We start from the raw sequence: 23,316 nt of genomic DNA, 5'->3' as shown, positions 1-23,316 counted from the left end.
ACAATCTCACATTCTTTTTGCTAATGTGCAACCATTAAGCTATACAAAAAGTTTGTTTATTGAAAAAATGTGGGTTTGGTTTTTGTGACTTTAAGTCCTGTTTAAATGTTCTTTACTCAGTGTTTTGCCCTTGAGTCAATGAGATTTAGGAGGACTTATAAACACAATGATTTAGTTAAGAGTCCAGATTTCAAGGATCTGAACATTGATTTTAGATTCAATTATACCACCTTTTATGGGATTTTGAGTGAGTCACTTAACTGCTTCAATTCCTTAATCTGTAACCTTCTCCAAACCCCCCCCCCCAAAACAAATTGCATAATACACTCCATAAAATTCTCTAAAATATCTCAAGGATAAAAATGGCTAAGTTTAGTTGCAACCATTATCATTATGATGAAAATTTTTGTAGAATAAAAGTTCTCTATGCCATGCTTAATAACAAAATTCCAATAGGACACAAATAATTTGTACAGTGTTTTGGGATTATATGGTATAGTGGGAAAACTATTCACTAGACTGAGTCAAGAAGACAGTATTTTTAGTTCCAGTTCTCTCTCTAACTAGTTTTGTAATCTTAAATAAATCACTATCTTTCTAAGGTCCTTTTTAATTCTAGACTTGACTTTTATGATTTATTGTAATGTAATTTTACCCCCTCTGCCAATTTCTTACCAAGTTACTAAGGATCCATAAGACATAAAAACACTAAAAAAGTATGAAAACCAAAAAGACAGAAGGAAGTTTTATGTGCAAGGATAACAGCAATATCAAATACTGTTTATTTAAAGAAAGTGATCTGAACATTGCAAATGACCAAAAAAACCTTAATTCCCCAGGAAACTAAAGCTATTTTTTTCTTACATTAGTATTATTTGATGGAACTACAGAAATGCAGAAATAGATCACAAAAGATAATCTCCTTGAAGACCTAGTTAATCCTCTAGCCATTTTATGCTTATAGGACTCAAAAAGAATTAACAAGATGCAAAGTAATAAGATACTGAATATATCTTTTTGACTCACCTTGAAAAATTTCTTCAGTAGAATTTCAGATCGCTCCTCAAATTCCTCTTGTATTTGAGCCTGGGAATCAATGTCCATGTAGATAGGATTAATCCATTCATACAAAATTTCACTCTGCAAAGAAATAGAAAAGAAAAAGGGTGTGCCTACCATGTCAAAGAGTTTGGGGCACTGTAAAGTAAGGTTTATCACCTATTTGCAAATCTTCTAATTTATAAGTGAATGCTGTAGTACTTTACATGAAAAAAAAAAAGTCAATAATAGAGTAGAGAAAATTCAACAATTCATTAGATATAATCACTTGGATAAAGATAACTTATTCTTACATCTCGTGGAATGTGAAGGCTTCGAGGCAAAAGGGGCTCAAAATAACTTGAGGGTCTTGTTTGAGGAGGACCATGAAACCAGCCACTTATGGATAGTCGACATTTTCCTTCAGATAGAACCTCGGACACCTGAAAGAATAAAGTCAAGCACAAGTAAGTATTAGAGATATAACTACAAAGATTACTCATCAAAGCATATGCATTCTACTTTTTAAAATGTGCAGATGTTTATGCCCCAGAACACATTCTTTTGTGAAAACAACCATTCTGAATCTTGTGTTGGTACAAAATAGGTATCCACTAAGTTGTATCAATGTTCACTGATAGCCTGGTCCATTTGTGGTTTGCCATCTTTACCTGGTGGTAGGATACTGGAGACACTTCAAAGAAAACCAAGGTGTTCCAAGAGGGGATGAGAGACTTAACAATCTGCTTCGGCTGGAAATGTTCTATACCAGAAGAAAGCACATCCACAAGCATAATTCACAAATAGCATTAAGCATTACTATTACTATTTTCTTGCTTAACTATATGGAGAAGAAAAAATGATTTTATCTTTCAAATCCTGAAAACTGCCAATTATTCCTATCTTATGTCTTCAGGTTCTTAAAGACACTGAAGAGGTCATGTCCTCTCTCTGGGTCAGTTTTCTATATTTTTCAATGAAAGGGTTGGAATAAATAATTGAAGGTCCTTCTAAATTCTAGGATTTGAAGATGTTAAAATAGTAACAACTATCTTTCCAAAAATGAGGAAAGCTGGTTTTAATATTTTCTTCTTGGCTGCTGATCACATACAAAACATCCAACTACATGGAGTGATCATGTGTATGAAAGGGATTTTTTTATTTAGTACCTTTGCACTGAATAATCAACATGATTGACTCTACCTTAACTTACCTAATTATCTATGTAACATGTCCTAAAACAATGATCATTCTTCATACAGAACTCAGTGGTTTGAGAGGATTAAAAAAAAAAAATCATAATTCTAGTGCATACAACAGCTTTGGAGGAGTCCATTTAATGAAATAGCTTCTCCCATCTCACAAAGCATAGATTTATTTCTCTTCTAATTCAGTGACTCAATGAATCAATAAGACTTGATTAATGGTCACATACAAAAATGTGAAAGCTGAGGACATTTTCTAGTTTCTTTTTGAAAAACAGATGATAGCACTGAGAGATGAAATGTAGAATTCTTTTTTTTTTAATCTTACCATCTGTACTATACAGGTCCAAGGTACCACCAAGGCTCTTATCCCAAGGAGGAACGAGATAAAGAATGAAAGCAATTCTTCTTCCTTCTAGTTCATCATCATGGCATAGCAGGATATCTGCAATGGCATACAACTGAGCACCTAGAGCTATTTCATGTATACATTTATAGCAACTAATCTATACTAAATTTTAATGCTTAGTTAGGTGACAGAGATTAATCTTTAGTCTAGACAGGTGGCCCAATGGAGAGGGTGATAGACCTGAAGACAGGAAGATATGAGTTCAAATATGGCCTTGGACATTTAACCGATATGTAATCCTAGGTGGGTCACTTAATCTGTCTGTCTCAGTTCCAGCTATAAAACAAGAATAATATAGCTCCCCAAGGTTATTGAGAAGATGAAAGGAGATAGTTGCGAAAGTGCTTTGTAAACCTTAAAGCACTAAATAAATGCACAATATAAAGAACTATACAAACTATTACTATGATTATTTTTGAAATTGTGAATTTTATCAAGTTAAAATAACAGCACGGTATAATGAAGAGTACTAGATTTAGTCAAGAAAACTTGGGTTTAAATCCTGACTCTAAATCTCGCTAGCTAGCTTCATGATTATGAGCAAGTCCCTTTACCTCAAAGAACCTGTTTCTTCATTTGTAAAATGAAGATAATAGGATGTAGTTGTATAACATATATAACTATAAATATCTTTGCCACTATTGTACTCAATGTAAGACATGAATGCTCTCTATCCTCCCAGTCCCTGATATAGCACCCTACCTTTTGAACCCTATCAATATCCAGTACTCCTCTATAAGTGAGAAGTGCTAGGAAAAAGTCAGTGATAAGACATTGGGCAGTGGAGTGGCTGTCAATGCCTTATCCAACTGTGATTCCTATGGGTCCTATCCCTGAAGAGCATTATAAAGTTTACTTTTAAACTTCAGGTTTTTTCTTTTCCTCCATCCCAGGATGGATAAACAGTAATAAAACAAGCATAGGAAGAGACAAAATCATTCCCTAACAGAGTTATACATAAGCAACAGGGAACAAATGAAACCTATCAGTGACTGGAATAAGAATTTTCCTGTGGAAGAAAAAAATGATGCTTCCCTCTAAGTATGTTTATGAGTAATATCCATTAAAAATTTAAACTCTCATTTTTCTCACCTGTATACTCATACTTAGCACAGGAGATATCAATGGTTGATTCCAAATCAATCTTAACAATGTCAGAAAGCCATCTCCGGAAATCTTCAAACAGAACTTTCCTAAAAAGTGAAGGTATTAATCATCACATTATATACAGTCTTTGTATTCCTAATCTAGACTTCAGCTGTTATTATTTGGAATTAGGGAAACAGGCCAGAGAAATGACCAAGTTCCTAAAATTTAATGGGGGCTACTCAGCTATACAGTAGACTTAAAAAAACACAAATATCCTTGAACAATCTAAATTAAAATATCACATTAATAGGCTTATTGTAAAAATTACATGAATAAGTACAACAACATTAAAACTGTACACATGTTTAGATTTTATAGGTCACAATATGTTTCAGAAATCTTGAAGTCACCAGACCTTTTGGATAAAGCAATAGAACCAAAGCCTTAATTATGGATCCCCTAAACCCTATCATTTATTTGTAAGACTAGTTTCATGGACTAATTTCATGGAAAGGCTTCCTTTACTAAGTCTGTGTCTACATAATTCAAAACTTTCACTCTAGCATAGCCTTAGTTCTTGTGATATTTTTCAATTCTTAACTGATTCCACTAAAAAAGCCAAATAATCTACGTAGAAAAATGTCAAAATCAGTAGTTGGTCAATTCCTTTGTATTAAATAAAGAGCTCCAATTTTCTGAATCTGGAAAGTCCTTAATCTTCTTACTTATTTGGTGACTCTCTTCTCTAACTGTAGAATGCTTCCTAGAGGGTTGCTGTAAATCATGAGACAATGCTCTAAATAATGCTAATATTTCTAAAAGAACACCAAAAAATAATGCAGTATTTTAAATGAACTGCAGTTAATCCCTAAAGTTTAAGGCTTATAAAAAGGGGCTCAAGGATACTAATATTAGAGACATTTAATTTACCTTAAAGCTGAAATGTGAAGTTCGTCTCTATTCTTCAGATCATCTGACTTTTGATCATGGAAAAAAAAAAAAGTTCTCATAGACATTAGCTATACAGGCAAATCATACTACTTTCAGAAGAACTTTGGTAAAATAATTTAAAAAAGAGAAAATACTGAGTTGTCTGAGCTCAAGTACTGGTTTCCTCTGAATTCTGCACATAAAATCAATACTACTTAGCTTATTACCTAAGTATTGTTTTTGTCTGCCTGTCTTATGTTAATCTCAATATTTTGTTCTGTAAGAGCAGGAATTATTTCATCTTTTTTTTGTATCCTCAATAGTGCTGGAACACATTTAAGCACCTAGGAAGACAGCTGTAATTATAAGAACATGATTGTCAGAATCAGGTAGATCCAAGTTTAAATTCCACTCTTGGTACTTATTACTCTTTAGTCACAGGCAAGTAGCCATAGATAATATTAATTTGTGGTTTTCTAAGTCAATTTATGGGCAGCAGGGATTCCTTTCTATTTCCGTTTGATATCATTGCTATAGAAAGACTGAAGAAAACTAGTATTGCTCTTTTAATGTACAACGCTATTTTGAGATTTTCCAATTGTGTACACACACATACAAAAATGTATCTGTACATAAATGGCATTCTTTTTTACTGGTTTAACATATCCCAAAAATTATATTCAGTATCAATTTTGATTTGAAATTCTCTAAATGTCGAGATAATTATAAGTCCTTTCATATCCTGTTTCTCTTACTTATCCAATTGGAATTATCAGCTTAAAACCTATTAATTCAGGTCTTAAAACAAATTTGCTTTAGAAATAAGAGCTTGCCCAAAGACTTAAGGGGCAAATCAATATTTTTGCTTTTGAAAAAACTAAAAAGGAGAAAAAAGGCAGAATTTCATTATAAGCTTTATGACAATCTCAACTTATAGTTCAAATAGGGGTGACTTAGGGGCTACAGATAAATGTCAAAGAAAGCTTTAGAAAGGCTCAAATAGAATCAAGCATATTTTAAAAATGAGCAGTAGCCCTGGGATCCAGAGTGCAAGCCCAAAGAATAAAATCTAAAGGAATCTCCAAATGAGTCACTACTACCAGAATTAAATGGCACCATAAGTATTTCATTCTTTTAAAAAAGGGTTTTATTGACATTTTTCATTTTTCACTCTAGTTTCTTCCCCAAAGAGAACTTTGGTAGCTGGTGACACAATGGACAAAGTGAAAGATCTGAATTTAAATCTGGATTCAGATACTTACTAGCTGTGTGATCCTGAGAAGTCATTTAACCTCTACCTCAGTTTTTTCATCTATCTTTCAGAGTTGTAGTGAGAAACAAATGAGAAAAATTGTAAAGTGCTTAGAACAGTAACTAATTGGCATGTAAGAAATGCTATATAAATATTATCCATTAGTGTGTAAACTCCTTGAGATGAGGGGCTAATTTTTTAAATTATAGCTTTTATTGACAAAACATATGCATGGGTAATTTTTCAACATTGAGAGGGGCTATTTTTTACCTCTTTTTGTAAGCTCAGCCCTTAGTACAGTACTCATGCTAGGTGATTAATAATAAAAAAATGTTTATTGCTTATAACAAAAGAGTTAAATAAAACTAAGTTTAAATCATCATATTTGATAGCACCTAAATTGTGACCGAAAGAAAATGTTTCATTATTGAGTCTTGAAACAAAGATTAATCAGTCTAATTACAATGTTTTTTGTTTACTTTGTACTATGTCTAAATTGTTCTCTTGCTGTATTTATTCTACTTGCACCCATTCCTATGTCATACTCACGTTTTATTGCATTAAATGTTCCATTATAATTATATTCCACAATTTGTTCAGCTATACCTAATTCATGGGATCCAATTAGTTTCCCAGCTTTGCCTACTATTCCTACTACAAAAAAATTATGAAAATATTAATATGAGTGGCCTTTATCATTGCTCTTCTTGAGATATTTGTCTAACAGCAAATCAATGGTCAAAATAATTTGAGTTGAAGTGAAGAATTGAGTAACTTTTCTCACATAACTCCAAAAAGTTCTTCAAAACAGGAGTAAGAATTCAGATTCACCAAAGGAACAGGAGTGTCTATTTTCCCATAGTCCCTTGGTTATCCAGTTTTTAATTACCTTCCTCATGTTGATAGTATTTCCCTTATTATTAGGGATTTTTGAACTTTTCCCCCCCATATGATCATTCAGTTTGTATTTCTTCCTTTGAAATCTGTTAATATTTTTGGACTACTTATAGTTTAAAATCATACATTTATGTCAATTTCCTGTCTTGGATCTGTGACTTTTATCAAAGATATTTAATGCAAAGATTTTTTTTCCTACTTGACAGATTGTCTTCTTAATCCAGTTGCATTGATTTTGTTTGTGAAAATACTAAAATTTTTAAATAATCAAAACTGTTTTATATTTTGTGATCCCTTATTTGGTTATGAATTCTCCCTTATTGATTATTTGTTTTTTTTTTTTTATTGTGTTGGTTTTTTTTTTTTCCTGCTCTCAGAGAGCTTATATTCTTTTTTTTTTTTTTTTTTTTTTTATAATTATAACATTTTTTGACAGTACATATGTATGGGTAATTTTTTACAACATTATCCCTTGCACTTACTTCTATTCAGATTTTTTCCCTTCCTCCCCCAACCCCCTCCCCCAGATGGCAAGCAGTCTTATATATGTTAAATATATTACAGTATAATTTAGGTACAATATATGTGTGTAGAACCGAATTTTTTTGTTGCACAGGAAGAATTGGATTCAGAAGGTAAAAATAACAGTTTACATTCATTTCCCAGTGTTCCTTTTCTGGATGTAGCTGGTTCTGTCCATCATTAATCAATTGGAATTGGATTAGCTCTTCTCTATGTTGAAGAAATCCACTTCCATCAGCATACATCCTCGTACAGTATCATTGTTGAAGTGTATAATGATCTTCTGGTTCTGCTCGTTTCACTCAGCATCAGTTGATGTAAGTCTCTCCAAGCCTCTCTGTATTTCTCCTGTTGGTCATTTCTTATAGAACAATAATATTCCATAACATTCATATACCATAGTTTACCCAACCATTCTCCAATTGATGGACATCCATTCATCTTCCAGCTTCTAGCCACTATGAAAAGGGCTGCCACAAACATTTTGGCACATACAGGACCCTTTCCCTTCTCTAGTAGTTCCTTGGGGTATAAGCCCAGTAGTAGTATGGCTGGGTCAAAGGGTATGCACATTTTGATAACTTTTTGGGCATAATTCCAGATTGCTCTCCAGAATGGTTGGATTCTTTCACAACTCCACCAACAATGCATCAGTGTCCCAGTTTTCCCACAGCCCCTCCAACATTCATCGTTATTTGTTCCTGTCATCTTAGCCAATCTGACAGGTGTGTAATGATACCTCAGAGTTGTCTTAATTTGCATTTCTCTGATCAATAGTGATTTGGAACACTCTTTCATATGAGTGGAAATAGTTTTAATTTCATCATCTGAAAATTGTCTGTTCATATCCTTTGACCATTTATCAATTGGAGAATGGCTTGATTTCTTATAAATTAAAGTCAATTCTCTGTATATTTTGGAGATGAGGCCTTTATCAGAACCATTAACTGTAAAAATGTTTTCCCAATTTGTTACTTCCCTTCTAATCTTGTTTGCATTAGTTTTGTTTGTGCAGAAACTTTTTAATTTGGTGTAATCAAAATGTTCTATTTTGTGATCAATAATGCTCTCTAGTTCTCCCTTGGACACAAACTCCTTCCTCCTCCACAAGTCTGAGAGGTAAACCATCCCATGTTCCTCCAATTTATTTATGATTTCGTTCTTTATGCATAAATCTTGGACCCATTTTGATCTAATCTTAGTATGTGGTGTTAAATGTGGGTCCATGCCTAGTTTCTGCCATACTAATTTCCAGTTTTCCCAGCAGTTTTTGTCAAATAATGAATTCTTATCCCAAAATTTGGGATCTTTGGGTTTGTCAAAGATTAGATTGCTATTTTTATTCACTATCTTGCCCTGTAAACCTAACCTATGCCACTGATCAACTAGTCTATTTCTTAGCCAATACCAAATGGTTTTGGTGATTGTTGCTTTATAATATAGCTTTAAATCAGGTACACTTAGACCACCTTCCTCTGACTTTTTTTTCATTAGTTCCCTTGCAATTCTCGACCTTTTATTCTTCCATATGAATTTTGTTGTTATTTTTTCTAGGTCATTAAAATAGTTTCTTGGGAGTCTGATTGGTATAGCACTAAATAAATAGATTAGTTTGGGGAGTATTGTCATCTTTATTATATTCGCTCGGCCTATCCAAGAACACTGAATGTCTTTCCAATTATTTAAATCTGACTTTATTTTTGTGGCAAGTGTTTTGTAATTTTGCTCATATAATTCCTGACTCTCCTTTGGTAGATATATTCCCAAATATTTGATACTATCGACTGTTATTTTGAATGGAATTTCTCTTTGTATCTCTTGCTGTTGGATTGTGTTGGTAATGTATAAAAATCCTGAGGATTTATGTGGATTTATTTTGTATCCTGCGACTTTGCTAAAATTCTGAATTATTTCTAATAGCTTTTTAGCAGAGTCTTTGGGGTTCTCTAAGTATACCATCATGTCATCTGCGAAAAGTGACAATTTAATTTCTTCATTTCCTACTCTAATTCCTTGGATCTCTTTCTCGGCTCTTATTGCCAAGGCTAGAGTTTCTAGTACTATATTGAATAGTAATGGTGATAGTGGGCAACCTTGTTTCACTCCTGATCTTACAGGGAAAGGTTCTAGTTTATCACCATTACATATGATGTTTACTGAAGGTTTTAAATATATGCTCCTTATTATTTTAAGGAATAGTCCATTTATTCCTATACTCTCAAGCGTTTTTAGTAGGAATGGATGTTGGATTTTATCAAATGCCTTTTCTGCATCTATTGAGATGATCATATGGTTTTTATTAATTTGATTATTAATATGGTCAATTATACTAATAGTTTTCCTAATATTAAACCAGCCCTGCATTCCTGGTATAAATCCCACTTGGTCATAGTGTATTATCCTGGGGATGATTTTCTGAAGTCTATTTGCTAATATCTTATTTAAGATTTTAGCATCAATATTCATTAAGGAAATTGGTCTATAGTTTTCTTTCTCAGTTTTCGATCTACCTGGTTTAGGTATCAGTACCATGTCTGTGTCATAGAAGGAATTTGGTAGGACTCCTTCAATCCCTATTTTTTCAAATAGTTTACATAGCATTGGAGTTAGTTGTTCTTTAAATGTTTGGTAGAATTCACCTGTAAATCCATCTGGTCCTGGGGACTTTTTCTTAGGAAGTTGGTTAATAGCTTGGTCTATTTCTTTTTCTGAGATGGGACTATTTAGACTACTTACTTCTTCCTCTGTTAATCTGGGCAAGCTATATTTTTGAAGGTATTCTTCCATTTCATTTAAGTTATCGAATTTATCAGCATAAAGTTGAGCAAAGTAGCTCCTAAGTATTGTTCTAATTTCCTCTTCATTAGTGGTGAGTTCACCCTTTTCATTTTCAAGACTATCAATTTGCTTTTTCTCTTTCCTTTTTTTAATCAGGTTTACTAAGGGTTTGTCTATTTTGTTGGTTTTTTCATAAAACCAACTCTTAGTTTTATTAATTAATTCAATAGTTTTTTTACTTTCAATTTTATTAATCTCACCTTTTATTTTTTGAATTTCAAGTTTTGTGTTTGTCTGGGGGTTTTTAATTTGTTCCTTTTCTAGCAATTTTAGTTGTAAACCCAATTCGTTGGCCCTCTCTTTCTCTATTTTATGCAAGTAGGCCTGTAGAGATATAAAACTTCCCCTAATTACTGCTTTGGCTGTATCCCACACATTTTGGTATGATGTCTCATTATTGTCATTTTCTTGGGTGAAGTTATTAATTATGTCTATGATTTGCTGTTTTACCCAATCATTCTTTAGTATAAGATTATTTAGTTTCCAATTATTTTTTGGTCTATTTTCCCCTGGCTTTTTATTAAATGTTATTTTGATTGCATTATGGTCTGAAAAGGATGCATTTACTATTTCTGCCTTACTGCATTTGATTTTGAGGTTTTTATGCCCTAGTATATGATCAATTTTTGTATAGGTTCCATGAACTGCTGAGAAGAAAGTATATTCCTTTCTGTCTCCATTTAGCTTTCGCCAAAGATCTATCATATCAAACTTTTCTAGTATTCTATTTACCTCTTTGACTTCTTTCTTATTTATTTTGTGGTTTGATTTATCTAATTCTGATAGTGCAAGGTTGAGATCTCCCGCTATTATAGTTTTGCTATCTATTTCCTCTTGCAGCTCTCTTAATTTCTCTTTTAAGAATTTAGATGCTGCACCACTTGGTGCATACATGTTTAATATTGATACTGCTTCACTATTGATGCTTCCCTTTAGCAGGATATAATGCCCTTCCTTATCTCTTTTAATTAGATCAATTTTTGTTTTTGCTTGATCTGAGATGAGGATGGCTACTCCTGCTTTTTTGGTTTTGCCTGAAGCATAGTAGATTCTGCTCCACCCTTTTACTTTTAGTTTGAATGTCTCATCCTGTTTCAGGTGTGTTTCCTGTAAACAACATATAGTAGGATTCTGACTTTTAATCCAGTCTGCTAACTGCTTCCTCTTTATGAGGCAGTTTGCCCCATTCACATTTATGGTTAGAAGGAATAATTCTATATTGCTTGCCATCCTATTAACCCCTGCTTATGCTTTTCCCCTTTCCTTCCCTTTTACCCTCCTATCCAGTATTCAACTGGTAAACACCACTTGCTTTTCACAGCCCTCCCTTTTTAGAATCCCTCCCCCACCTTAAAGATCCTCCCCTTATTTTACCCCTTTTCCTCGAAATTACTGTATTCCCTTCCCCTTAGCTTATTCCTTCCCTTTCACTTTTCAATGAAGTGGAAGAAGTTTCACCATAAATCGAATATGTCTATTGATACACGCTATGTTCATCTCCCTCCTTTCTTTCTCTCAGATATAATAGGTTACCTTTGCCTCTTCATGAGATGTAGTACCACCACTTTATACTTTTTTATGATATAATCTCCTTTCCACCTCTAGTTTCTAAGACAAATTGTACATATGTTCTTTACATATTTTTTTGACAGAAGTATAGTTCTCAAGATTTCTTTTTACCTTTTTTAGAAGTCTCTTGAGTTCTGTATTTGAAGATCAAACCTTTTATGTAGGTCTGGTTTTTTCATCAAAAATAGATGGAATTCATTTATTTCGTTAAATGTCCATCTTCTTCCCTGGAAAACGATGCTCATTCTTGCTGGGTAAGTTATTCTTGGCTGCATACCAAGTTCCTTAGCCTTTCGGAATATCATGTTCCAGGCCCTGCGTTCTTTTAATGTGGACGCTGCTAGATCCTGTGTTATCCTTATTGTGGATCCTCTATATCTGAATTGTTTTTTTCTAGCAGCTTCCAATATCTTTTCCTTTGTCTGATGGTTCTTGAACTTGGCCACTATATTTCTTGGCGTTTTGATTTTAGGGTCCCTTTCAGTAGGTGATCGATGAATTTTTTCAATGTCTATTTTACCCTCTGTTTCCAAAACGTCTGGGCAGTTCTCTTTGATAATTTCCTCGAAAATGGTGTCCAAGCTCTTTTTTTCCTCCCATTTTTCAGGGAGTCCGATTATTCTCAAATTGTCTCTCCTGGATCTGTTTTCCAGGTCTGTTGTCTTTCTGGTAAGGTACTTGACAGTCTTTTCAATTGTTTCATTTCTCTGGTTTTGCTTGACTCCCTCTTGGTTTCTCCTTGAGTCATTCATTTCTACTTGTTCCAGTCTAATTTTCAATGATGTATTTTCTTCACTCACTTTTTTTATATCTCTTTGTAATTGTCCAATTGAGTTTTTATCTTCTATGGAATTTTTTTCCATTTTATCCATTTTATTTTTTAGAGAGCTGATTTCTTTTTCCAGCTCTCTAATCCTATTTTCCTTGGAGTTGTTTACCTTTTCCAGCTCACTAATCCTGTTTTCCTTGGAGTTGTTTACCTTTTCCAGCTCACTAATCTTGTTTCTCAATGATTTGATTTCTATATCCACTCTGTCTTTGAATGCATGGGATGACTTCTCCAGGCTCTCTTGCCAAGCTTCCTTTTCCTTTTCCCATTTCTCTTCCAGCTCTCTTGTGAGAGCCTTTTTGATTTCCTCTATGAGATTCTTTTGTATTGAGGAGCAGCTTATATCCCTCCCAGGGGATACATCTGGGGACAGTCTGTTCCTAGTCTCCTCAGCATTTGAAGTCTGCTCCCTCTCCACACAGAAGCTGTCAATGGTTAGAGCCCTTTTGAATTTTTTGTTCATTTTGTCAGAGTAGGAATCAAAGAAAACAAACTGACAAGAGAAACAATTGGTCTGTTTTGCGGGGGATAGGGCTGGATGGTATTAATGGGCTTCCTCTACAGACTGGGGGTAGGGCAGTAGAGAGCCACTAACAGAACAGCAATGACTGTACTGAGTCTGCGCTCTGAGGCTCTGAGAACGCACCAAGTCAGTCCAGGTGGGGGTTGGGGGTGGCCAGGCTCCGAGAGATGCTGGCTTTCTGGGGTTTTAATCTTCACCTCCGGTGTTTACACCCTCTCCACCGCTCCTGGCTTGCTGCCAAGACGGAGCATCCACACTGGGGCAAAAGCCCTTTCACATAAACAGCAGAGATCACACCCCTCCCCCTCTGGTCTGAGCTGTGTGAGCTGCCTGTCTTGCTCTGGCTGTCTGCCCTCAGTCTGCGCCCAGTCTGATTGACCCTCCCCCGAGCAAACACAGACCTTTTCTGGCGACTTTCAAGGATGTCTTCTCTTGGTGATAATTTGTGGATTTCTTTCTGGGTCAAGCATTAAGTCAGAGGCTTGTCATGAAGTAAGTTCTGAGAGAAAACAAGGAGCTCAAGCAGCTGTCTGCCTCCACGCCGCCATCTTGGCCGGAAGTCCCCCTTATTGATTATTTGTAAAAGGGACATTCTTCTATCATAGAAAATATGATTGTTTATGATTTATATTTACCCATCTAAAACTTACTGTGGCTGAGATAGGATGTTAATTTAATGCTACGTATTTTTGTTAAAAATTTTCGGGGGCAGCTAGGTGATGCAGTGGATAGAACACAGCCTTGAATTCAGGAGGACCCCGAGTTCAAATCTGATCTCATACACTTAACACTACCTAGCTGTGTGACCCTGGGCAAGTCATTTAGCCCCAGCCTCAGGGGGAAAAAAAAAAAAAAATTTTTTTCTTCAATTTTCCCAGAAGTTCTTATTGAAAAAGGGAATTTCCCCTCATTGATTTGTATTACTAAGTTTTATAATAATTAGGGTACAAACAATGACTATCTTCCCAATACAATATTCTTTACTTCTATAGATTATCTTGTAATTAATTGTATTTACATCAATACTGAGAATATCTTACTATATTAACTTTTGGATATTTATGCATTTTATAGGTATTCTGAATTGAATTTCTCTGTTTGTATTGTTATCTTACCAAAGATGTTAACTTTATTATTATTAATTTTAATAATTATTAATATTATTACTGTATTAGTTTGTCAGTTTTTTTGGTTTCTAAATAAACCACTGTATCACCAGTAAATAGATATAATTTTACTTCATCTTTGTCAATGTTTAAACCCTTACTTTTTCTTACTGTTACAGCCAGTAATAAGGGATGAATATCCTGCAGACACTTCTTGGATTTACTTAAAGAACCATATTAATTTCATCAAAAAAAAAAAAAACTATGGCAAAATATTTTTAATTATTTCAAATTTTTTTTTTTAGCATATGATTAATTGCTCTTTAAATGTTTCATAGCATTAATTTGTAAATCCATTTGACCAGATTTACTTTTTGTAGTCTTAATTATAGCTTGCTCATTTTCTCTGAGCCTTGGTTATTTTAACATCTTTTCCTTGTTAATTAGCTTACACAAATGCAGTCTATAGGCCTACCATGAGCTTCTACTGGGTTACAGGAAATCACCATCTTTCCCAGACCATATCAGGGCTGTCTTCAGCAGCATCCTCTCTTCCAGCCCTGTAACAACTTTACCCAATGATGAACATCTGTGAACAATGATGGACCTTGATGGACCCCTTCCTCAATGAGCTCAGGGATCAGCTTAGGTTTTCTCTCCTCTGTAACTCCTGCCCTCACACTAGGGGACTTTAATATAATAATTATATTCCCTCAAATACCCATACTTTCCAATTCTCTGGCTTATTTCTCACAACATATTGCTCTGCCCTACTAGAGCTGCTGCTCTTTAACTGACCATAATCTGTTGTCACTCTATTTTCCCCTGCCTTGCAACTCTCCAAACTCCATTCTTCACTCTCACTGTGGCTTCTGGTCTCTCCACCTTTCAGTTCTTTCTCAGATCACCACTTTTGAACTGGCTACATTCTTTTCCATTCCCTGTCTTAATCTTGCAATAAATTAGTTCTATTCTGCACTGCCCTTTTCTCCTTTATTTTAAAGAATAAGGGCAAGGCAAATAGGTACCACTTCCTGTTTTTGTATACAGATGCAGCAAATACAGGTGGCAGGTATGGATTTGGCTGCTGAATGTAGTTTGCTAACCCATGTGATAGAAGATCTTGACTTTCCAAAGCCCAGAGTTGGATTACTTTCACGATCCAGTTCCTTTGTTCTTTCTCACATGGTGCTGACTGAAGCTGGAGAGAATTATAAAACTATGCGGACTGGTTCTATTACAAGTTTGTTATATAATCTTAAATGGGCCCTTACTACTTTTCCAATTTTTTTCATTTTCCCTCAAACCTCCCATGACTCCTTTTTCTTCTTTCCTAAGTTTAATGCCTTGCTTTATAACACTAAACATGATCATGTCTTGTTCATCCTTTCACAAATCTCACTTGATTTGCTCGTGAAAAGTTTCATTCTTATATCTTCTTTTATGGCCAAACTCTTTCAGAATGTAACAGTGAAGATGCCTCTATTTCTTTTTCTTTTACTTTCTTCTTAATATTTAGCAGGCTAGCTTCCAAACTTATCATTCACCTGAAACTGCTCTCTCCAAAGTTATCAATGACCTTTAACCTCCAAATCTAATGGTCTTTTCTAAAATTTCATGGCTTTTGACATCTCTCTAACACCCTCTTCTCTTTTATTTTCTCTTCTCTGAAGTTTTTCATGAAACTGTTATTTTCTTATTCTCCTCCTCTGAGTGTTCTCTCTCTCCTTTGCTAGATATTAGCAAGTTATGTACAATCACAATAGGTATTGCCAAAGATTATGTCCTAGATCTTTTTCTCTTCTCCTTCATACTATTTTATTTGATAAGCTCATCAATTCCAATTGTATCAATTATCATTTCTATGAAAATGACTCATCTACTTGCTCAGTCCTTACTTCTCCTATTTTCAATCTTGAACCTTCAACTGTCTTTTACAGATATCAAATTGGATGCTCTGTGGATGTATTAAACTTATCTTTTCCCTAAAACCTCCCCTCTTCCTAACTTCCTTACTAGAGTTGAGGATACCACCAATCCATCTTCCCACTCAATTGTCAAACTGATAGACCTGACTACATCATCTTCCTACTGAATAAACTCCAATGGCTCCCTGTTTTTCTAGATCAAATAAAGTCTTGTTTGAGTCTTAAAATCTTTTATTACCTGGTCCCTTCCTAGTTTTCAAGTCTTCTTACATCTTACCTCTTCTTCAAGGGTTCTGCAATCCAGGGATGCTGACCACTTTGCTTGTTCCTACCATAGGATATTCTTTCCTGAATCATAAGTTTCCCTAATTATCCTCCAAATCTGGAATTCTCTCCCTCCTGATTTCTGTCTTCTAGTTTCTCTGGCATCTTAAAAGATGCTGCTAAAGGCCCACCTTCTACAAGAAGCCTTTCTCAATACTCTTTTATTTTACTGCCTTCTTTTTGAGATTTCCCTTAATTTATCCTGTGTATATCTTGTTTATCCATAGTTATTTGTTTGTTGACTTTTTTATTAGAATGTGAACTCCTTGAGAATAGGGGCTATGTTTTGCTTTACACTTTGTATTCCCAGTACTTACCACAGTGCCTAGCCATAGTAGGCATTTAATAAATGCTAGTTGACCAATTCAATTTTGTTCTGTCTTTTAGATTATATGTACACTGTCATTTTAAACATTTTCATAATATTCATGTTATGGGAAAAAATCAGAATAAAAGGGAAAAACCTCAAGAAAGAAAAAAAAAGTGGAAATAATATATTTCAATCCACATTCAATCTCCATAGTTCTTTCTCTGGATGCAAATAGCATTTGCCATCCCAAATCTATTGTAATTGTCATGGATCATTATATTGCTGAGGAAAGCTAAATCTATCATAATTGATCATTACACAATCTTGCTCTTACTGTGTATAATGTTCTCCTGATTTCTGCTCATCTCATTTATTCAGCATATAAATTGTTCCAGGCTTTTCTGAAATCAGCTGGCTCATCATTTCTTGTAAAACAATACTATTTCATTACATTCATATACCATAACTTATTTAGCATCCAACCAATTTTAAATTCCTTGCCACCACAAAAAGAGTTGGTACAAGATTTTTTTGTATATTTGGGTCCTTTCTCCTGTTTTATGATTCCTCTGAGATACAAAACCAATAGAGACACCGCTGGAGCAAAAGGTATGCAGTTTTATAGCCTTATGGACATAATTCTAAATTACTTTATAAAATGGCTAGATAATTTCACAACTCTACCAGCAATGCATTAGTGTCCTAGTCTTCCCATATCCCCTATGGAACTATATGAACAGAATTACAATACACTTTTCACACAAATAAAATTGGAACTAAACAATTAGAAAAATATCAATTGTGGGTAGGCAGAACTAACATAATAAAAATGACAGTTCTACTTAATCTACTTAGTCAGTGCCATACCAATCATGTCAAAAAATTATCTTATAGAGGTAGGAAAAATAATAACAAAATGCATCTAGAGAACAAAATGTCAAGGGAATTAATGGAGGATGGGGGAGGGATGGGAGAGTACGAAGGTGGTCTAGTTGTACCAGACCTAAAATTGTTTTATAAAGTATAATTTGGTACTGGCTAAGAAAGTGGTAGATCAGTGGAATAGGTTAGATCCACAAGAAATAATAGTCAACAATCACAGTAATCTACTCTTTGAGAAATCCAAAGACCCCAGTTTCTGGGATAAGAATTCACTACTTGACAAAAATTGCTGGGAAAATTGGAAAATAGATGACAGAAACTAGATAAGACCAACATCTCACACCATATATCAAGATAAGGTCAAAATGGGTTCATGATTTACACATAAAAGGTGATTCTATAAGCAAATTAGGAGAGCAAGAGATAGTTTACCTGTCAAATCTTTGGAAAAGAGAGGAATTTGTCTATGCCCAGATAAGAAATAAAGAATATTATGAAATGGCTAATTTTGATTATGTTAAAAAGTTTTTGCACAAACAAAACCAAGGTGGCCAAGATTAGAAGGGAAGCAGAAAGCTGGAAAATAATTTTTATAGTCAGTGTTTCTGATAAAGATCTCATTTCTCAAATATATAGTGACTGACTTAAATTTATAAGAATGCTATCATTCTCCAATTAATAAAGAGTCAAAGGATATGAACAAGCAATTTTCAGATGAAGAAATTAAAGCTATCTATAATCATATAAAACAAGATGCTCTAAATCACTATTGGTTAAAAAATGCAAATTAAAACTCTGAAGTACCACCTCACATCTATCAGGTCAGCTACCATGACAGGAAAAGATAATGACAAATGTTGTACTCTCTTTTAAAATGAATAATTCTCTATTTTTCTTTCTAATCACTGTGAATATTTTGTTCATTTATTTTTTTTGGCAAAATAATTTTTCTCTCTTTCCTTTTAAACCAAGTTATCATAAGATGTAAATAGAAAGATGTTTGACTAAGAAGGAAGACAGGCTGGGAATGCAGCAAGATTGACAAATAACTGGTTGTATATTAGGTTGATATTCCCACAATGTCAAAAGACAGAATAAGATTTAAAGCAGGTTGGGCCAATACTTTTTTGTAAGATTTATAAGACACAAGAGTGGCGAAGAATTAGAAGGCATCTATGAGTGCATCTGTACCTCAAGAGAGAACAGCTATGTTAAAGAAACCAGAGATCCAGTGTAACATCAAAGTTGCTAATGATTTATTATTTTTGTTAAAAACAAAAAAACAACCCCAAACAAAAGCTAGCTTAAAAATAAATCATTCCTATTTTTTATTCCCTTGGTTTTTCCCCCCATTTCCATTCTAATGTCCTACATTCTTTTTTTTTTTTTGTAGAATTCTTAGTTTGCTGACTATTTTCTTTAATTGCATGCTTATTAGTTCATTAAAAATATCTATTCGTGTTTTCAAAGATTTTTTTCTCTTTGCCCTCACACATTTTGCCATTTTATATTATTATTATCAAAATTCTTTAAACAGTTATATGTTAGGACTTATTCTTCAACATGCTTGTGATTCAAAATATCATTTACTCTCCATTTAGGTTTTTATATATTTTGCTTATGTTTCCTTTATTAATAGTAATTTTCATGGTATTACAATCTATAAAGGAAATACTATCTTAATATTTAATGTCCTAAAACATAATATTTGTAAAGCTATAACTGACATTCTGAAATACGTGCTTAAATATTCCCAATGAGAAGACACCATAGGTATTTCAAATCTTTTTTTTTTTTCCCCCTGAGTCTGGGGTTAAGTGACTTGCCCAGGGTCACACAGCTAGGAAGTGTTAAGTGTCTGGGACCACATTTGAACTCGGGTCCTCCTGAATTCAAGGCTGATACTCTATCCACTTCCCCACCTAGCTGCCCCCAGGTGTTTCAAATCTAATTGATCCAATGGTTTGTTTCACCTCTAGATTTTCTTTGATGCTTATCTTTCTGATAAATTTGTAGAGCTTTTAAAAAAGAATTAGTTCCCTACAATTATTATGTAATTACCAGTATCTTCACACTTCTGTTATCCTTTAAGAACTTAATAATACTATTTGGTGCATATATACTTGTTTTACCATCTATGATGCCTTTAAATATAACAGAACTGACTCTAAATTTTATTACTGCTTTATTTTAAAAATCATGGTTTCAATTCCTGCTTTTTTCAGAACCAAATAAAGGAAAACAAATTTTGAGCCAATCTTTCCTTTTCACTTGACATGTCTTTGTTTTGAAATTTCTTTTCTGAATAAAATAAATTGCTGAGTTTTTTCTTATCCATCTTGCCATTTTCTTTCCATGGGAATTAAATCCATTCAGTTTTAAATTGACTGTCAAGTTTATGTTTTCCTCTATATGAATTGTTTTTTTTTTTCTTTTTTCCAGTCAGTACTTAGTCCCTCTGATTTGCTTTGTTTTGATTAATTTGATTGTAGTCATTTTCTACCAATTCTCCATCCTGTCCTGTTTTCTCATATTCTGTCCTATGTCAATTACTTTTACTGGCATGTGTACATATATGTATTTTTGTCCTTAGAATTCTCAGCCTATACAATCTGCTTTGTTCCTCTCTCTAATCCAATCTCTTATTTCAGCAATGTACATTTGCTCATTCTATTTTCATTAAGTGTTTAGTTGAATAGGAGTTGCCAGTGAAGTTGTCATAACAGTAATATTAGCATTTATACAGAGCAGTTTAACTTTACAAAGCACTTAACAAAAATTATCTTTATCTTCACTACAACCCTGGAAGGAAAGTGCTATCATTGCCTCTTTTTCACAAATTAGGAAACTGAAGCAAAAAGAGATTAAATGATTTGTTCAAGAATGCGTAACTAATATCTAAGAGAGGATTTGAATTCAGGTCTTTTTTTACTCTAGGTCCAGGGCTCTAGTAACAGTGCCATCAAACCATTTGTATATATTTAGCTCACACATTTATATCCACAGGAATTATACACACACATACATCTATTACAGTACATTTATGCTCATAGAACCTTAAAATAATTGTATAAAATGGCTAAGGCAGTACTGTTATCACTAATTTATAGTTGAAGAAATAAATTTAGGAAGGCTATGTCATGCACCTCAAAATCAGATGGCTCTAAAGTACCACAGCTAAGATTCAAATGTACTGCTAATTAGGTCTATTTTACTATGCAGCCTCATGAAGATAAATCAGAAATACACAAATGAGGAAAGAGAAGCATATTTCTTTTGCTAGAATTATGTCCAAAATACTAAGTGATAAAATAATAACAAGGTTACCATGGTAGCCTTCTAACTGGGATTGGTTAAACCTTGTATTAAATGACCTTTTAGAACATATATTTTCTGAATTTAAGTGATATAAGTACTTGTGAATACATACCTGTTTGAATTTGTACAAATCATTACATTTTTCATGGAAGTCCAAATCCAAAAGTTCCTTTTGAAGTCCTTCCAAGAAAGTTTGGCACTGGATGAAGTTGGGGATCACACAGTGATGGAAAGGATCTGGGTCCATGACTATGGCATCTTTCAGAAAAGAAAACATTATTAATATGTAGCTGGACATAGCTGAATAATATTTAAGGAGAAGTAATGGATAGGAAATAAAGCTTCATGATCTAAAATTCAGAGAAAAAATTGGTGGTCTCCCCTTTTCTATTTACTCCTACTCTGTTTTTGTGTTATAGTTCGCTTCTCATGTCTTATTTAAAGTTTTACCCATTTTATGCACTGTTCTTAACTCTTATTGTATATTTATTTATCCACCATAAATCTCTCTTCTGACATTCAGTTTTGCATTCCAACCACCTGTTGGGACATTATGAATTGGATCTTCTGGGGACAAGTTAAACAATTATTTTAAAAAATTAATTATTTATCTTCCCTTCCCATACCCTTTATTATTCTTATTAAGGGCCAACACCATCCTCCTAGTTACCCAGGCTCACAAGCCAGGTTTCATCTAAGACTCCTACCTTTCAATCCCCACAACTACTCAGGTACCAAGACCTATCCTTCACAACATTCCGATATACTTCCTTTTTCTTTAATAGTTTTATGACCTTCTCTGCAAGCTTTATTCCTAGACACTTAATAGCTTATAGGCTGGCCTCTAACTCTTCTTTCTCATTGCAATCTATCCTCCACTCAAATGTCAAAGTGATCTTTCTAAAGTGCGGGTCCAAATAGATTAGCCCCTCACTCTTTACTAAAGTCCAACAGTTTCCCAGGAACAAATATGATATGCCCTGTTTGGCTTTTAATGTCTTTTGTAACCTGGCCTACTCTTACTTTCCAGTCTTTTTATATTTTATTCCCTTCTACAGTCTAATTTACTGGTACTGGCTTTCCAGCATGGAGTATTTCCTTTTTTCATCACATACATTTTTCACAGGTTATACCCACCCCTTACTTCTTTCAAGTTCACCTAAAATTCTGCTTTCTACAAGTTTTCTCTATAGTCTGCCTTCCCTCTTAAAGTAGTCCCTCCAGTTCATCCCGTACATAAGTTGTTTGTAAATAACTGATAGCATGTAATCTTTCTCATTAGATTGTGAATTCCTCGAGGGCAGAGACTATGCTTTTTTTTTTTTTTTTTTTTTTTGTCTTCTCCAGGGTTTAGTACAGGGCCTGGTAGGTGTTAAGGTGCGGAATAGATGCTTATTCACTTAGCAGGACATATCGAGACTACTAGAGTTTGTGCTTTTATTCGTATAATTAGTATTTATTAAGCACCTATTATATAAAAAGTCTTTTAACTTTAAAGTTTTATGAGTTTTTCCTCTCCCCAACTACACAGTAAACTCCACAGCGACACTCAAAATTTCTAATGTCCCATAAGCTTTTTGTGACATTAAGAACGAGTAAAAAAATCCTGGCTCCTTTCTTTAGGTCAGCAGACACATTACTGGGCCCAAGAGAGTCATTTCTGGTGAGCAGGATCACTAGATTAAGCTTCCTTGGCACAGAATTAGGGAACTCAAGGTCACTCTGGTAGGCAAGGATTCCATCCCAGTGAGGCCGTACGGATTATTACCAATAATCAGGAGAATCAGGGATGGCTTCATGGAATAGGGGGCATTTTCAATTCAGTAAGCATCGAGGAAACGCGGGAGATACAAATGGCCAGTCTGTTTCCTCAAGGAAAGCATATTCCAAAATTTTGGGACCCGCTCAACCTACGAAAACCTTTCCACAGGATCGTCTTCCCTTTTAGTCACTTATAGTCCAGGCCCCGCCCCTCCGAACCCCGCCCCACGTGCTTTCAGCCTTCCTCTTTTCTCCCTCCCTCCCCCCAAAACCAGAGAGCAGAAATTCCAACTCCGAGTGACTGACCGCCCGCGGTTACCGTGACTGAATCTTGTCCGCCGGCTCCAGGCCTCAGCCGCCTGATTTTTCAGCAACTCCTCATGGAGAGCGGCCGAGAACTCCCCTGTCAATTCCCGCTTGCCTTTCTTCTTTCCCTCTGAGACAGGTCCCAGATCGGCACGCCGTTTCCCACTCATACCTCCGGGTTGCTTTGCCTCTCAGCGCCAGACAGCTACAAGTCTCGCGCCATGCGGCAAATGCGTCGCACCCACTGATACTACAACTCCTAGAATTCCTCCCCACACAC

The 23,316-nt window shown here is 34.5% G+C and overlaps 1 protein-coding gene across 2 annotated transcripts in view; it reads right to left on the bottom strand.

The window, feature by feature from the left end:
- The window catches only part of OGFOD1 (2-oxoglutarate and iron dependent oxygenase domain containing 1), a 29,189-nt gene extending 5,879 nt beyond the window's left edge, over positions 1-23,310 (bottom strand). Inside the window, exons 1-8 of one of the 2 annotated variants that reach the window (XM_074293460.1) lie at positions 23,050-23,310; positions 21,082-21,227; positions 4,672-4,718; positions 3,745-3,845; positions 2,572-2,688; positions 1,710-1,801; positions 1,353-1,481; positions 1,027-1,140 (exon numbers count right to left, since the gene is read on the bottom strand). In XM_074293460.1, the coding sequence (XP_074149561.1) occupies positions 1,027-1,140; positions 1,353-1,481; positions 1,710-1,801; positions 2,572-2,688; positions 3,745-3,845; positions 4,672-4,718; positions 21,082-21,227; positions 23,050-23,206 (903 nt within the window). In that variant the 5' untranslated portion in view covers positions 23,207-23,310. The remainder of the gene's footprint in view (positions 1-1,026; positions 1,141-1,352; positions 1,482-1,709; positions 1,802-2,571; positions 2,689-3,744; positions 3,846-4,671; positions 4,719-21,081; positions 21,228-23,049) is intronic. The other variant, XM_074293461.1, reaches the window with a different exon arrangement.
- Between the last annotated feature and the right edge of the window lie 6 nt (positions 23,311-23,316).

Source organism: Sminthopsis crassicaudata, chromosome 2 (genome assembly GCF_048593235.1).
Source record: "Sminthopsis crassicaudata isolate SCR6 chromosome 2, ASM4859323v1, whole genome shotgun sequence".
Lineage (NCBI taxonomy): Eukaryota > Metazoa > Chordata > Mammalia > Dasyuromorphia > Dasyuridae > Sminthopsis > Sminthopsis crassicaudata.
The sequence above is the reverse complement of the archived record's forward strand: the minus strand, read 5'-3'. Positions and strand labels throughout refer to the sequence as shown.